The sequence below is a fragment of the Sus scrofa genome, chromosome 11 (genome assembly GCF_054392235.1).
Source record: "Sus scrofa isolate SSC_HxYL_T2T_F1_AM1 chromosome 11, Sscrofa_HxYL_maternal_Yorkshire_Landrace_v2.0, whole genome shotgun sequence".
Classification (NCBI taxonomy): Eukaryota; Metazoa; Chordata; class Mammalia; order Artiodactyla; family Suidae; genus Sus; species Sus scrofa.
The window spans coordinates 76,968,102-76,984,766 of NC_139393.1; the positions used below are offsets into that span (position 1 = coordinate 76,968,102).

General features: G+C 47.3%; 1 protein-coding gene across 7 annotated transcripts in view; it reads right to left on the reverse strand.

Annotated features, from left to right (window-relative positions):
• Positions 1-16,665, reverse strand: part of NALCN (sodium leak channel, non-selective) — a 317,004-nt gene that overhangs the window by 41,405 nt on the left and 258,934 nt on the right. For all 7 annotated transcript variants that reach the window (XR_014819860.1, XM_084982252.1, XM_084982251.1 and 4 more), the window contains 8 exons: positions 7,208-7,309; positions 6,722-6,791; positions 5,123-5,214; positions 4,913-5,035; positions 2,541-2,597; positions 1,977-2,097; positions 1,749-1,880; positions 132-299 (listed from right to left, as the gene is read on the reverse strand). Coding sequence is in view for 6 of the 7 variants with exons in the window: in XM_084982252.1 (XP_084838378.1) it covers positions 132-299; positions 1,749-1,880; positions 1,977-2,097; positions 2,541-2,597; positions 4,913-5,035; positions 5,123-5,214; positions 6,722-6,791; positions 7,208-7,309 (865 nt within the window). In the remaining variant the exon portion in view is untranslated. The remainder of the gene's footprint in view (positions 1-131; positions 300-1,748; positions 1,881-1,976; positions 2,098-2,540; positions 2,598-4,912; positions 5,036-5,122; positions 5,215-6,721; positions 6,792-7,207; positions 7,310-16,665) is intronic.

Genomic DNA, 16,665 nt, shown 5'->3' on the forward strand with positions numbered 1-16,665 from the left:
GCCTCTAGACTCTTCTGGCAAAAACCAAGATGACAGACTTAACCTTGACAGCAAGCCTGGCTTTATCCCCTCATTAGCGGCATTAAAAGCTGGACTACACGAGCCGGAAGCAAAGGGTGATGGTCACGTACCAAAAAGATTTCCTTGAAGCCGCTGAAAAGTTCTCGAACAACTTTCCTCATCTGGGGCACCAGTTTGAAGATCCTCAGAGGTCGCAGGCAGCGAAGCACCAGTAAGAGCTGAGCCCCTGACTCCGCAGGCACATTTTGAGGCATCCAGCAAAGAAATATCAAGCTCACCTGTAGAGACAAAATTGTCACTAGAATTCATGCAATGTTTATTGTCTACTAGCTACATTTCCAGTGAGCCCAGTGGCTACGAGTTTAGCAGAAACTCTACACATTATGTGGGACAAGCATTCACAGGGCACATGTGCAGCTCAGCCCTATGAACTTGATAGAGGCTTTGGCAGGAATGAAATGAGGGCGCCCACATTCTGGGCAGGGGTACACCAGTGCCTCCCATCCCTCCCTGTTTTTTGTTCCTAAGCTTTTTAGGGCTGAGCCCGTGGCATACGGAGGTTCCCAGGCTAGGGGTCGAGGCCTACACCACAGCCACAGCAACACCAGATCCGAGCCGCGTCTTTGACCTACAGCACAGCTCATGGCAACGCCGGATCCTTAACCCATTGAGCAAGGCCAGGAATCGAACCCACATCCTCATGGATACTAGTTGGGTTCATTTCCACTGTGCCACAATGAGGACTCCCCCGCCCCTCTTTTAACTCAGACAACGGAGGCTCCACTGAGGTCCGTGGATTGAAATTCCTTCGATCAAGGAAACTGCACACTTGACCAAATACTGTTTTATTAGTGATCTCAACATGCTACGTGTTAATTGCCATAACTCTCCCTGTTGCGTTGGCAAAGACATCGATTTAATGCCTCCTTTGACATTTAGAAAAGAAGTGAATCTCCTTGGAGTCCCTTCCTGCAGCTCCCCAGTTTAGTCTGAATGAACAGGTGAATGATCACCTTCTCTAGCCTCGTATTTTGTGTTTTGGAATTGGAAGAGCGTTCCAAGCATGCTCACTCTAGTTTGCTTTAGCAATAAGTGGCTCATTGATCAACTGTATGCTGTAGTTTGTGTATTTATTTTATTATTATTATTTTTTTTATGGTCAAACCAAGGCACATGGAAGTTCCTGGGACAGTAATTGAATCTGGACCGCAACTGTGACCTGTCCGGTGGCAGCAACACTGGATCCTTTAACCCAGTGCACCGGGCCAGGGATCGAACCCCTGTACCTCCACAGTGACCAGAGCCACTGTAGTCAGATGCTTAACCCACTGCATCACAGCAGGAACTCCAGTTGTCGCTTGTTTTTCTTAGCATAGACGCCACAAAAATTTTGGTGTGCAAACTGGATTTGCTATCTTAGACCTCATTTAATGTCATGTCGTATGCATACATAAATGTGGTTGATGTATCTGAACCATACCCGTGAATGTTTTTAGTGCTTTTTATTGAGACTTTCCATGCCCTTTGTTTGCCTATAATGAACTACTATTGTGCTTAACAACCCAGTTATAGCATCTCACTCTCCTGAGATACTAGATGGATACTAGTTGGGTTCATTTCCACTGTGCCACAATGAGGACTCTCCTGCCCCTCTTCTTGTACCAAGAAATGCAGGAGCTTTTACAAAACCTTGACACTTTATATTTAGGAAATAACCAGAGACTTACAAGATATATAAATATGTCCATTACTCCTCCAAAGTCCCTGATGACAGCAGTTGGAGTGAAAAATAAGCCATCAGCCATAATCTTCAGATTAAGCTCAATGCTCATGAATATCACGAACACATACTCGGCGATCTGAAATGGGCAGAAGGCGGCTCGGTCACAATGGACGGAGAAACTGCAGGTCCGCGTGTCTCCGCTGAGCTGGGAGCTGAGATTCGGCAGCCATACCTGCAGGGTAGGTGCATGCATGACTCTTCGAAAGGGGGACTCGAACATCATGGAGATGCAGGAGCAGATGGTCACGACGATCATGACCCAGTCCAGGTAAGTCACTAACCCCAGGAGGTCACTGCCAAGACCAAACACAACCGAGACGTGAACACGCCCTGGAAGAGGCTGCTGGAAGTCAGAGACGATGCTTCCGTGATTCTATAAATGCGACTGGCATTTTTTTTTTTTTTTATGGCCACACCCACGCACATGGAAGTTCCCGGGCCGGGGGCTGAGGCAGAGCTGCAGCTTCGGCCGACACCACAGCCACAGCAACACTGGATCCCTAACCCACTGAGCGAGGCCAGGGATCCAACCTGCATCCTTGCAGAGGTGATGTCAGGTCCTTCACCCACTGAGCCATAATGGGACCTCTGTGACTGGCATTTTAAAAACGAATCCCCAGTCGCCTATTTCGTAGTAGGATATAGGAAATAAAGGGAATCTTTATATTTTTATGCAGCATTAAATAGTAGGTGGAAATTTCAAATGGGCATGGAAACCACAGTTTGCAATGCTTACTAAAGCTGATGGTACTTTGTATTTTTCACAGCTCCTGTGACCGGATCTGTTTTAGATCTGTAAGAGAGAACAAACAGAAATTCTGCGACACAGCACGCATGTTATAACTTGGCGGTATAGTAAGTATAAACACCTCATCTACCTAAAATTTCTTTTATATTCTCTATAAAATATCGGTTATCATGGAGGTTAACTGTAACTTTGGAAGGCAGAGGACATTAGATGAAAGAAAAATCAGAAGGGTTTTCAGCTGATGCTTAGGAAGTAAAAGTTTACGTTTTTTCCAAAATGCTTGCGATGAGAATTCACGACTCCGTTCAACACTTTCGGACACGGATGTGATAAAATTAAATTGTGACTGCCACTTAAAAACACTCGAAGGCTTTGCCCGAGCAGTTCAAGGATGTTCCTCAGGATGATTTAATTCATTGTCCATAAGTAGACCCCTTCGCTCTGCATTTAACTGTGACCGCGTGGAGTAATTCACTTTCAGGATGCCCAGGACCGGTTTTCAGAAGCCCCTAACGGGGCTGTGTTTGTGGTTCCCAGTTACAGTGACGTCTTCCTGGGGCCACCTCAGGTGCGTTACTGACAAAAGGAGCATCGCAGTGCTAAGTGGAGAATTAGCAATTAGATGGAGACGTGGAGGGGCAGGCAACGGGATAATTCCAGATGAAAAACCCACTTTGGGAGCGCATCAAATCAACTCTAAATGGCCAGCTTCTTTCTACTTGGTGAAAACCCAGGGCTTTACATGGATATTATTCAGGTGCCTTACACTGCGAAGGTCTTTCTAGAACAGCAGAAAGAACAGTCGACTGGCCGTCAGCAAGGGCCGCGCACCAGCTGGCTTCCTTGAACAAAGCCCTGCCCCTCGGCGACCTAAGTGCCCTCCTCAGTTGGAGAAGGGAAGCGAAAAGGACCCTGGACACGGCTCCCGAGGTCCCCTCCACCCCAAGGGGTTAGGATAGTGTTGTCGTTTCCCAGGGCCGCTCTAACAGAGAACCACAGGCTGAGTGGCTTCGACGACAGACTATTTTCTCCAAGTTCAGGAGGCTGCACGTCTGAGCTGAAGGTGGTGGAAGGGCTGGATCCTTCTGAGGCTGTGAGCGAAGAACCTGACCAGCCTCTCTCCTTGGCTTGTATGTGGCCGTCTGCGCCTTGTCCCTGCCCAGGGACTGTCTGTGCCCAAGTTTCCTCCTGTTACAGGGATGCCAGTCACACTGGAAGAGGGCCCACCTGCATGACTTCTTTTTTTTTTTTTTTTTTTTTTCATTTTATGGCCACATCTGGGGCTTATGGAGGTTCCCAGGCTAGGAGTGGAATTGGAGCTGTAGCCGCCGGCCTATACCACAGCCACAGCAACACTGGATCAGAGCCACGTCTGCGACCTACACCACAGCTCATGGCAACGCCGGATCCTTTACCCGCTGAGCGAGGCCAGGGATTGAACCTGCATCCTCTGTCAGGTTCTTAACCCGCTGAGCCACAACAGGAACTCCAGAATGACCCCATTTTAATTACCTGGTTAAAGCCCCCATTTCCAGGCAAGGTCACATGCTGAGGTGCTGGGGTTAAGGCTGCGCTATCTGAATTTCTTTTGCTGAGGGGAACACGACTCGGCCCATGACATCTGGTAATAATCACCCGACACTAAAGACAGCATCAGCAAAGGGCCAAGTGCTTAATGGAAAGTGGTCCCACTTTCTCCAGGACTTGGGAGGTCCTCTGGATACTGACTGGAGGTGATGTGTGACACACATTCTTCATCTGCCCGCTAAACGGGGCTCCGCTGTCCCCAATGCAGTGTCCTCTGGGCGGACACCACTGACAGCCGCTCACACATTCCTTCCACCGGGGGAGAGGGATAGAGACACTGGCCAGTGGGTTTTCTTCTCGTGACCGTCGGTAACGGGAGCACCAGTCGACCTTATTTCTACTGGACGTTATTCCAGAATAAGCCACCTAAGGTCTTTTGACCACAAAGAAACCGCAGGTCTGAGAGAATTCGTGGGCAGGGACCTCTGCCAAGTCATTCCGCGTGGCCTTGGTTCAGTGTTTCCAAGGGAAAGCACGGCGTCAATGTCCCCGACATAAAGGTCTTGTCACCCGTGGACTTGGACCATGACAAATGGCTGGGAAGTGCTGCATAAGCCTGAGCTTTGTATCAACAAATGTGAACTACTCGCAACCTTTGTTGGTTTTGCACCTGGTCGCTGCTCAGCCAAGAGGGGCAGCGTGACTAATTAGCTGGCAGTGTATCCGGTGACCCCACTAGGACGACAGGTGCCTCCTGGTCTTGTCCCGATGACAACTCCCCCCGCTGTTTGCACGGCTCAGGCCGAACCCCTGGCCTCGGGGGTGACACTTACGCGTTGAATCGTGCCCGGACCACCACCCGGCAGAAGTTCCTGAACCTGTGCTCCCGGCCCACGATGAACAGCGGCTTGTCGAAGTACGGGTGGTTCTCCCTCAGCTCCTCCTCCTGCACCTTCCTGCAGGCGCAGCGCACGCGAGAGTCAGGCCGAGGGAGGGTCGGTCTTCCCCCACCCAGAGCCACCCGGCACAGTCCCAGCCGGTACCTTTTCATCTCTGCCTGCTCCTTCTTCTCCTGGATCATCTTTATTTCACTGTCTTCTCTTTGTGCGTTTCTGTATCTCACTGTATTGGAATGCTGGAAATAAAATAATCTCCATCAATGTGGGAGATTTTTTGGAAGACCCATCCAAACGATGACCATTATTTTAAAAAAATGGAAGTAAATATCTTTATTTTTCTTTTAATGGCCACAGTCATCTCAGCAAAGGTATTTGTTCCCCCCAAGAGTATTTTTTTTTTTCAAGCAAAATATTTACTGAGAACCTATTATGAGGTGCCAGGCACTGCTGTACTGCTGTGAATGTGACAAAGGGGGGAATGATAAAATCCCCGATCTTACAGGACTAATCTTCTCATCAGGGGAGACAGATAAACAATTAAATCAAAATAAATAAGAATGTTAGATGTTCAGGGCTCTGGTTAAAAACAGATGGGGATATGGAGTTCCCACTGTGGCTCAGCATGTTAATAACCTGACCAGTATCCGTGAGGATCCGAGTTCAATCCTTGGCCTCATTCAGTGGGTTAAGGATCTGGCGTTGCTGTGGCTGTGGTGTAGGCTGGCAGCTGTAGTTCAGATTTGACACCTAGCCTGGGAACTTCCATATGCTGCAGGTGTGGCCCTAAAAAGAAAAGAATGAAAGAAAGAAAGAAAGAAAGAAAAAAACATGGAAACAGAGAGAAGGAGAAGGTCATAGCGGGCCAGATCAGGAGCTGGTACTTGAGCAAAGACTAGAAGGATGCGGGCCGGGGGCCGGGGGGAGGGGGGGACATTTGCAGAAATGTGGGCTTCCGAGGAGGGGTGTATAGACACACAGCCAGGACACAGTGTGCATGGAGGACGGAAACAGAACAGAAAAGCTGAGGCCAGCAGGCTGGAGGAGGGTGAATCACATAGGATCTTGACTCTGGTTTTCGCCCCATGGGAGATGGAGAACCATTGTTCAAAGAACCTGATCAGGTTTATAGAAAGACATTCCTCCCATTTAATGATCCGTATTTTCTCTCATTTGGTGTAAGTGAAAAAGATGAAACTCCATTTCTATTCTGGAAGAAAAGACACTCTGGGAGATTTCTCATGAAGTTAGCAGAACCAGGTCCATGACCTTTTGCTACGGGGAGGATGAGACATGGATTTTTGTTACATGCCCAGGTAGAAAATACAATAAAAAGTGTCCTGCTTTGTAGGACTTTTCTAGAGTGAATGGTCACTTCTCTGTACTTGGCCATCTAATTTGCTTCGTGAGTTTCCTAATTCCTTCTCGTATGAAGTCTTAGATGTGACAATGTGACAGAAGGACCCAGGGGCTGGAATTACCTAAGGAGTCACTTAAATACATTTTCATCATCGTGCTTCTAAAATCCAAAGCACTGCTTGGAACTTACATCTTGGAGTTCCCGTTGTGGCTCAGCAGTCATGAACCCGATTAGTATCCATGAAGATGTGGGTTCAATCCCTGGCCCCATTCAGTGGGTTAAGGACCCAGCATAGGCTGGGAGCTGCAGCTCCAATTTGACCCCTAGCCTGGGAAATTCCATACGCCTCCAGCACAGCTCCCCCCTTCCCCCCAAAATGAACTTACATCTTGAGTCAGAGTTTCAAGCGATTTTCCCCTGCTGATCCTCTGGCTGTTTGATCCGTGTCTCAGTGATCTAAAACAATCACAACCCAGTGATCAGTACATCTCAAGACCAACCTCCAACTTTTAAGCAATGGCCATGGTTAAACTAAAAAACAAAAAAACCTTCCAGATAGTATCACGATGCTTATTCTTTCTTTCTACAGCAACAGTTGTAGTCTAACCACCTGTCTTTGATCCCATCTAACAAAGTTCAGAATTTTCCCTTCTGATCTTCAGAGTGAGAATGTGGCCATCACCAAGGAAAAGGTTTTTGAAAGACTTTTTGACTCTTTGGATGGGATGGTGAGTTTCATCACTGTTGCCATTGGCGATTAGAACGCAGCCCCTTTCAGCTCCGCCTGTCTGCCCACTGGGGCTGCGTACTGTGGACGCGTCCGTCACACTCCCTCCCTAGTTTCTCTGCAGCCCTGTCTGCGGCGCATTTACCTGCGCTCCTGGCGGATGTGATGCTGCACACTGAGGATCGACCTCTCCTTCGCCGGCTGCCCCTCGAATGACCCGCTCAGCATGCGCTGCCGCGTGCAAGCTCTGAGGGAGAAAAAGGAGCCCCAGATAAATGCCTGATTTGTATGCCTGGGATGAATAATGCATAATCGCTCATTACTCTTCTTATTTTCAAGGAAACACCAATGATAAGGCAGAATACAGCAAATGACCCATCTCCATAAAGGTAGAGGAACTTTAGGCTCTGTGTCAAGAACGCTTTCAAAACAGAACTGTCACAGCCATGGAAAGGTGCTGGAAAATAAACATCTCCTCGTTGTGTCCTCCCCCCCACCCCCCGGACAGGAGAGCCTCTATGAGGATTCTGTAAGCAAAAGGGTCAGCCTAACCCCGGGTGACCATGATGCTGGTTTTCGATTTACGCAAGGAGGTTTCTAATAAAAGCCCTTAGCGAAGCATTCGTCCACCCATGGGCTGGGCCGATGGAATAGATGTTCCCAGGAGATTTTGCAAAATGCTAGGAAAGTAGGAAAGCACAAAGTTAGAGGCAAACATTAATGGAAAAGAGAAGTAATTAAAGCTGGAATTAATATCTAGAGCCTGTGGTTTACAGGCAACCAGCTGTTTCCTTTGCAGTCACAAAACTTTGAAGACTGCTTAAAACTTGTGCTCTTTTTTGTTTAGGGCTGCACCTGCAGCATATGGAAATTCCCAAGCTAGGGGATCGAATCGGAGCTACAGCTGCCAGCCTACACCACAGCCACCAGCCTACACCACAGCCGCAGCAATGCCAGATCCGAGCTGCGTCTGTGACCCACGCCGCAGCTCACAGCAACGCTGGATCCCTAGCCCACTGATTGAGGCCAGGGATTGAACCCACATCCCCATGGATACTAGTTTGGTTCATTAACCGCTGAGCCACAATGGAAACTCCAAAACTTGTTCTGTTTAAACCATAACTGGGTTTGTGTTAATTTCAGTTTTGCTAATGAGTGAGGACACTTGGTGACAACTGGTGACTCAGCACCTGCAGTGTGAATGGTTAGGAGAGAAAACATCGTCTCTTCACCAGAAAGTTCTCTCCACCTGGAAAGGAGAGGAATTCCCTTGATGTAGTAGTCAAGTGGCAAGAAGATAATTCAGAGGTTAAGAGACCTGCGTTCCAAGGCGACAGTGTCACAAACTAGTTGAGTAATCTTTTGAGCTCAGTTTCATGATCCATAAATCGAGGAAAAGGCCTTGATCTTGAAGAAAACTCATAAAATGCAATGATTTTGTAACAGGTGAATCTCGTGAATCCACATGTGTTCAACACCAGGACCCGTGCACGTCTGCCGTAGCCCTTCTGTAACACTTTCGTACTGACGGTTCCTAAAGTGCATTTGCAGACTGGCTTTGAATCACATTGCTAATATATGTCTGAGTTAAGATCTTCGAGAAAAAGATGTGTGTCTGCTCAGCAAACTTAAAACAGCAGCTTCTATGATAATGAAGTGTGTGCTCAAGTCCTTCAAAATGCTTCTGATCTCAGTGAAGCTCATTGTCACGGGTCCCTGTGAGAAATCATACATATTCAATGACCGTAAACGATTTCCCGGAAATAATGCCCTGAAATCACCCTTTGGGAGTTTAAGAAGCAGCCTAGACCATTCTGGGGTAAAATCCAAGTGAAAAATTATTGAACAATAAGGATTTATGGCAGTGCTATATAGACACTGTGCTCATTTCTAGGGCTAGAACGGGTTTTTTTGTTTTTGTTTTTGTTTGTTTTTTTCTTTTGGGGGCCGCCCTTGCAACATATGGAAGTTCCCAGGCTAGGGGTCGATTTAGAGCTGTAGCTGCCAGCCTATGCCACAGCTCACAGCAACGCCAGATCCTTAACCCACTGAGCAAGGCCAGGGACTGAACGCATGTCCTCATGGATTCTAGCTGGGTTCATTACTGCTGAGCCACAACAGGAACTCCTGGAACGGTGTTGAATGGGAAGATGCATTTGTAAGTGAGGCTGAGTTGACAAAGGTATATTATAGGACCCTCTCATATATACATTAAGAATTATTTTTTGGACAAAAGACTGGAAATCATGACAACATTCTGAAAAAAATCAATTGGAGAAGGATGTTGCTCTGGCATAGATCTGCAGATCCCTGCCATTTGCATAAACAGGCAAGACTCAATCTTCAACCACGCCGGCTTAGTAGCTGTTACTTTCTGTCACAAGACTCGCCTAAAGCAGCTGAGACAAAATACAAAGTACACGCAACTTGCTTATAAAACACAGGTTTGAGCCGGGCGTTCCTGCTGTGTTTGACGTAGAAGAATGTAACTGGCTTTGAGCTGCCCGTGCTACAAAGCTGCTGCCATCTGCCCAACCGCCCAGTCCGGGGACATCCCTGCTGAAGCCCAGTCGGGCCCACAGCCAAGACCACCTCTGACTGAGGAAGACAGACAAGTCTCCATGGAGACCCCCACTCCTGAAAGGCCCCCTCCCCTGTGACATCTTCTCTTCCGCCTCCTCCACCAATAGCATCGCTGGCATGGAGGTGAGAGAGCAATTCCCCCTCCCCCCAACTTTTTTGTTTGGCTCAAGATCAGTCCCCCCCCCCCCCCAGGTCTAAAGAATGCATAACATAATACGCAGATGGGCTGGAGTTTCAGGCATACACGTGACATGTGACTCTTTGGGGTCTCTGCGGTTCACTCATTTGCGGTGGGGATGCTGGGGGCTGGGTTTTCGCCCTGCCCTGCACTCCGCACACCCACCGGAATCAGACTAAGACAGCCTTTCCAATGTAACGTATCAAACCATATGCTTTAATATCATTTTCCTACCACTCCCTCCTATGATTACAATGCTCTTGCCTGAAGCAATATCGAACCAGATGACAGAAAAAAGGAATAAAATGCGTAGCACTGGGAACTCTATCTAGTCACTTATGATGGAGCATGATAATGTGAGAAAAAAGAATGTATACATGTATGTGTAAATGGGTCACCATGCTGTACAGTAGAAAAAAAAATAATAATGTATTGGGGAAATTTAAAAAAATTAAATAAATAAAATGGTGATTATAAAACTTAAAAAAAAAAACCAAAACTCTTAGGAACTCTGGAAACAAACTCATGGACATACACTTGTGGTTACCATGGGGGAGGGGGAGGGAGTGGGATGGACGGGGAGTTTGGGGTTAGTAGATGCAAACTCTTACATTTTGAATGGATAAGCAATGAGGTAATGCTGTACAGCATAGGGAACTCTAGCCAATCACTTGTGATAGAACATGGATGGAAGATAATATGAGAAAAAGAATATACATATATGTATGTATAACTGGGTCACTTTGCTGTACAGCAGAAATTGACAGAACATTATAAATCAACTCTAATAAAAAATTTTTTTTAATGTTTAGTAACTCCAGGCCAGTTAAAGCAAATAACAAGTGACCTCAGAGCATCAGCCTTGGTGGTTCCCGTATCCTGGGCAAGAGGCCCCCTACTAGTCTCATTCTCCGAGCAGCGGCTCCTTCCCTGGAGCTACAGGGGCACCCACAGGATCCGAGCAAAGTGGAACCGGGCAGATGGACCATTCTGCTTAGTGTTAATGGTCCCCTTTGGGGCCTCAGGCTCAACGTGACCCTCTAACCCCCCCCCATGCCAGCCCCACACGCCAGCACTCCATCTCCATTTAACGTCCGTCTTCCTGTGGAGTCTCCTCTTGGACCAAAAGCTCTGATTTCTCAGTCCTTCCTTGGAGAATGTCCAGTGGCTCTTGAACGAGGAAACTCTAGAGGTAAATGCTAGTTTTCTTCCCTGAAAACTAAGGGCCATATTCATCTAGCAGATCGGGTGACGGCAATTTGTTTTGGCAGGGGGCACAGGAAAGGCAGTTCATTTGAAGGCTCCTGAAGGTTTATTTCGTCCCCCTTTAAGTGTAGTGGTGGGATCTTACGAAAACTAAAAAGCAACATTTTCTTCTAGGCAAGGTATCTATTATAGTTAATAACTAGCTATTTGTCTGTAGTAATTCCCCCTTCTAAAAAAACCAGGTTATTATACAGGAAAAGCAACTTCACAGATACGTAAAGCCACCTGAAAGAAAACATATGGGAAAAATCAAATCACATTACACTGGGAGACTAGTTGCCAAAAACGGGTTCCCTGTTGATGAAAGAAGAAACTCAGGTAGAAGGGCAGGGCAGCGAGGGGGGATGCTGGGGGAAAGGGTGGGGACCAGATAATGACACTTCCACCCTGAGGACACCTCGACCTTGGAGCAGGTGTGCGAAGGATGTCATATGAGGATGCTTCTGCAAAAATAAAAAAGCCTTTATGCATAAGCCAGTGTCACATTCTTTGATAAAGGTAAAATATTTCGCGATTTTAGAACATAATAGCTTGGCAGCAAAATCACTTCAATCTGGCAAATCAGATTCTATTAGGAGGTCACGCCTTCTCTAATACTATGTACTAAGGCTCGCAGGAAAGTTTGGTGAATGTTTGCTTTATGATTTTTAAAAGGAAATACAATTGTATTATATTCAAGCATCAATTATAACCCAAACTCTGACCTACTTAATGGTGTTTGACATGTGCAACAGAATTATAAACTTTGATATAGATGGGTTCTGATGCGTAATACCATGAGAAATATTTCGCCCGTGCAAAAGCCCAGGAGAATTATGTGTGGTTCCAGGTTCCTACAGCATGTTACTAACTGAGCTTGTTTAATGCTGATGGCATTTTGTCATCATGGGTGAACCCCCTCATTAGACGGCGTGTTTCTCAGGGACCACTTTATCACTCAAACCCATATTTCTCGAAGGGCAGTTGCCAGCCTGCAAATGGGCTGATGGATGGACGGACGGATGGGAGGGAAACAGGAGAGGGGAGGTGGGGGTGTTAGGAGAGTAAAGTGGGGGGAAGTGTGGGGGCAGGACCTAGAACTGCTGGTCTCAGGTTGGCAGTCGCCCACCTGACGATGTCTGCAGAGTCCCACCCAGCAGCACAGGACCAGACAGAAAGTTCAGACTTGGTCTGGAGGCCTAACGGAGGAGAGGCTTTGAGAAAAAACAAGCTTAGAACCACGCACTTCTGCCCTCAGCTTTTACCAGCCTCGGGACCGCAGGCGAGGGACGTGCTTTCTCTGGGCCCCCAGCCCCGCGTGTGACAAGTGGGCAGCAGCAATAGCTGCGCGACGGACCTCACGGGGAGGCGGAGGCAGAGGGTCGGATAGGACGAGGCATGTGCACGTGCTCTGGCCCTGCCACTCAGCTTACACTCCAGCTACTCGCACGGACTTTTGCTTCTTGTCCTGTGTCACAGTGGACGTTAAAACATTTGAACCGAACAGCAAGCTTGGCAGACATTCGTGCTGGATGAGTCAGTCTTCTCTGTTGAGATGGACAGCGACGTTCGCTCTGGACCAGCCTGGCAGCCTCTTCACTGGACTCTGCAAACACGCTGCTATCTCAGGCCCAGTGGTTTCTGAGTGAACCCCCGAGGGGTGGCTACGGCGGGCTTTTCCCCGTGGGCCCCAGTGACCTCGCCTCCAGGCGTCCGTGTCCTTGAGCGACCCCGGGACTGAGTGACTTGCTTTTCACGCACCTGAGGCAAGAGGGATGGAGAAGGTTCCCACACAGGGTGCCTTTCCTCTCCCTCGGCCTCTCACTTGCTCTGAGGAAGGGCTGCCGTGTTGGGAGAGGTTCTGTGGGGAGACCCGTCTGGAAGAACGCGGGTGCCCTTCTAAGCAGCACCCCTGAACAGCACAGGGGGCACACAGTCTTATTACCCACGGGGAGAGCCATCCAGGAAGGGGGTTCCTCCAGGTCAGGTCAGATGCCCGCGGCTCTGTGATGGCCGGTGCCAGAGACCCAGGCCCAGCTTCCTGGCTGAAACTGTGAGGCCACCCCAGTGACTTTTAAATCACTAAGTTCTGGACTCATTTGCAGCATAGCAATCGGTGACAAATACAGTTGTCATCATTTAAACATCCTGCTGCTCTTCAGAGAAAGACTGAGACTTGCAAGGTCCTGGAGGGTCTGCCTCCAGCCTCCCCTCACCCCCCCGTCTCATCTTTCACCCCACGGACCCCGCTCTCCACGGAGCCCTGCAGTGCCTCACGCCCCACGCGCCAAAGCGCCCAACACGCTCTGGTTGCTCACTGATGACATCGCCTTGTACACCGTAGGTGCTCAATAAACATTTGCGACATGGATGAACCTCGCCGTTCTGCGAAGATCAAACACCTTAATTTCTTTGGAGATCACCGCGTGCTTGTGAAGCGGGAAAATAATCGCAAACCAAACAGCACGTGTTTGAGATACGCTTCTGACCGAGGGGAAGTTAACGCATCTTAATTTGATCTCAAGTTAGGATGCTAGCCACTCCGGAAACGGACTCCACACCTGTAACAGGTGAGACCTGGAGACGGTAATAAAATACTCAGACGCGGCTTCCTGCACGTAGCGAATGTATAAACTTCATCTCTATGGGAAAACTACTCAAAGACCTTGCCAGCCAGCACGGAGCTGAGCCGAGCACAATTGCTTGAAGAGGAGATCTCATCTGTCGCTGGGGACAGGGTCTCGGGTATTGCGTCTTACTAGAATCTACTCCCAAGCGGAAATCGTCCGCTTCGAAGGCATCTGAGGCTTTTACTATTTTACCACCAAGAAACAGGCGCCCACACTGTGCACGTTGCTCAGGAAGAGACCTAGTCAGTCAGAAGGAAAAACACTCGCATGTTCGATTAAGTTCAATTTTGCCCCTGGGAATTGTTCATTAGGATCCGAATGCCTCTTGGGCTCGCAGAAGGATCCAAGAAATATGTTTTCAAGAAGAAAATGTGCATTTATTTGCTGCCTCGAGAAAAGGCAAAGCCGAGGTGTTGAAGGCACACACGTGTAGTCCCCCTCCTGTCTTAGGGAAAAAGCCTAAGAGTCCGTCCTGGCGTGAAGGTCTTCTATATCTTCTTTTTTATTTTATTTTATTTTTATTACCGTATCTTCCTCTCTTCACTGTTCATAATGGCAAGGACTGGAGGGCCGGCTCCTCAGGAGCTCCACCTAGCGGCGTAACAATGAAACACCGGGTCGCCGGCTGGGCTTCAGAACCGGCGCCATAAAGGCATCAGGTGTCTGGGGAAAAATAACGAAGTCTTTTGTCTGCGAGCGGAAACTCTCCATCACGCAGGCATATGTAATCCCCTCAGTCCCGCTCCCGGGAGGAGAATTACAGCAAGGCATTTTCCTTTTCCCAGCTGGGGTTAATGCTGTGCCCCCTCTACCTTTGAAAGGAAAACAAGACTCGGACCCCTGATGATGATTCCAAGGTGGGAATATTCTTCAGCAAACATGCATTCCCAGTTGCAAAAATATTACCCCTGGTTTCTTGCCAAGCTTTTGAAAAAAAAAAACACATACACACACACACACATGAAAGATTGACTTTTTTCTTTTTTCTTCTCTGCTTTGTCTTTGTGCTGGGGAATTTCAATGGCCCCTTATACGACAGCCATGTATTATATATATATATATATATATAAGCTTTTATGGAGGTTGAGGGGAGAGATTCATGTCTTAAGAAATTGTCTCTATTTTTCTTGTCATGTCTCCATCTAAAATATTTTAAAACTGGGCCAAAGATTATGGTCATAAGAGAGATCTTAAAGCTTTATTAGCCTTTAAACACCACCAGTTGTTTATAGAAACAGTAGTAGGGGGTCTATGGCTTCTTTCTTCTCTGTCGCCACATCTTCTTTCTTAATGTTCCAGAACAGGGAGGGGTGTGGGAGAAGCCTGTCCGTTCTGTAATGAAAGAGAGAGGCCTGCGAGTCTTCAAATGGTTTTCCTCCGTTACAGAAAAGTTAGATTACACGCGACCAGCCGGTAGTGGACGTACTTAGCAGCTGAAGGAACCGCAAGGTAACTCTGCAGACCATTGAATTGGAGGGCTTTTACTCAAATCTTGTAGAGTATTAGCAGATGCGGTTACCATCATCAATCACAGTAACAGACAACAGGGTGGTAGCCCTTTAGTGGTAACGAAGTAAAGCCGAGGCTGTGGAACTGGGTAAGAGAGCAGATACCCAGTGTTTCCTGGAAGCAGCTCTCACCTGCCTCCGTGGGAGTGACAACGGGACCCTCCAAAGGAGAGATGGGGGTGCCAGTGGGTGAGCTCCTCTGTCCAGCCTCCTGGTGCCGCCGTGAGGGCAAAGCTGCCTTTCCGTTGCAGTGAACACTCCACTCCTTGTGAGTCCGCCCAGTCCCGAGTGTGGCTCTTCGAAAACAACAGTGGTTTGTTCTTTCTCATCCTGCTCTTTTCACGAAAATGCTCTTATACGTAGACACGTAAATACACGGGTGAGCAGAACCTCATTGTAGATTGAAAAATGGAAGAAGTCCATTTTTATTTTTTTTCTTTTTATGGCCGCACCTGCAACATATGGAAGTTCCTGGGCCAGGAGTCGAAATGGAGCTGCAGCTGCAGGTCTACACCACAGACATATAACATCACTGGATCCGAGCCGCATCTGTAACCTACGCGACACCTTGCGGTGACGCTGGAGCCTTAACCCACTGAGTGAGGGCAGGGATTGAACCTGAATCCTCACAGAGACAACGTCGGTTCCTTAACCTATTGAGCCACAGTGGGAACTCCAGAAGAAATCTTAATATTGGTACCATTAATGAAAAAGAAAATGAAGTCACGGGAAATCCATGCCTTTCGTGCATCTATCAAAATTCACAGAGAACATGTCTGAAACTCCACACCATTCACTGGGCCTCAAATTTAGTAACCCAGCTATGGACTCAGAAAAACATCAATGACAATGCAAAGGCTGAGCTTTTTACCATCATAAAAGTGCAATTTTCCAAATTTGCATAAACCCTATGGGCAGTTTTTCTAGAGATACGTATTCTCCTACATATTACTTTCCCCTCCAATGATAAAATCATAAAAGAAAGAAACTGTCAAAATGTCTTCCCACATCTGTTGGGTAAAATTTAACAGTAGCTCTCCTAATTCGTAGTACTATAAGTCACTTTAATAGTGCCTATTGAAAAAAAAACCTTCAAATTGTATGCTATTTTAATGAAATATATTTTGACTATCACAAATTAGGTGCTACCTAGGAAAACACCTTTAGAAAATATTATTTTACCATGTGAGGTGATGAATGTGAACTGGTCTTTGCGATGGTCATTTCATAATATGTACAAATCCCCTGGGATCGTGTACCATAAATCTGAAACATTTATGAAAGTCAATTATATCTCAATAATTTTTTTTAAAGTTCAAGGAACGAAAGTTGGTTGTTAAGAGCAAACAAGTATTATTCGGTTTCAATCAAGTTACACTTTGCCTCCTCGGCATTTTCACTATTTGAAGCTTTATTCAAGCGCAGGTACCCACAGATCTTAGTTTATTATCCTCTGAAG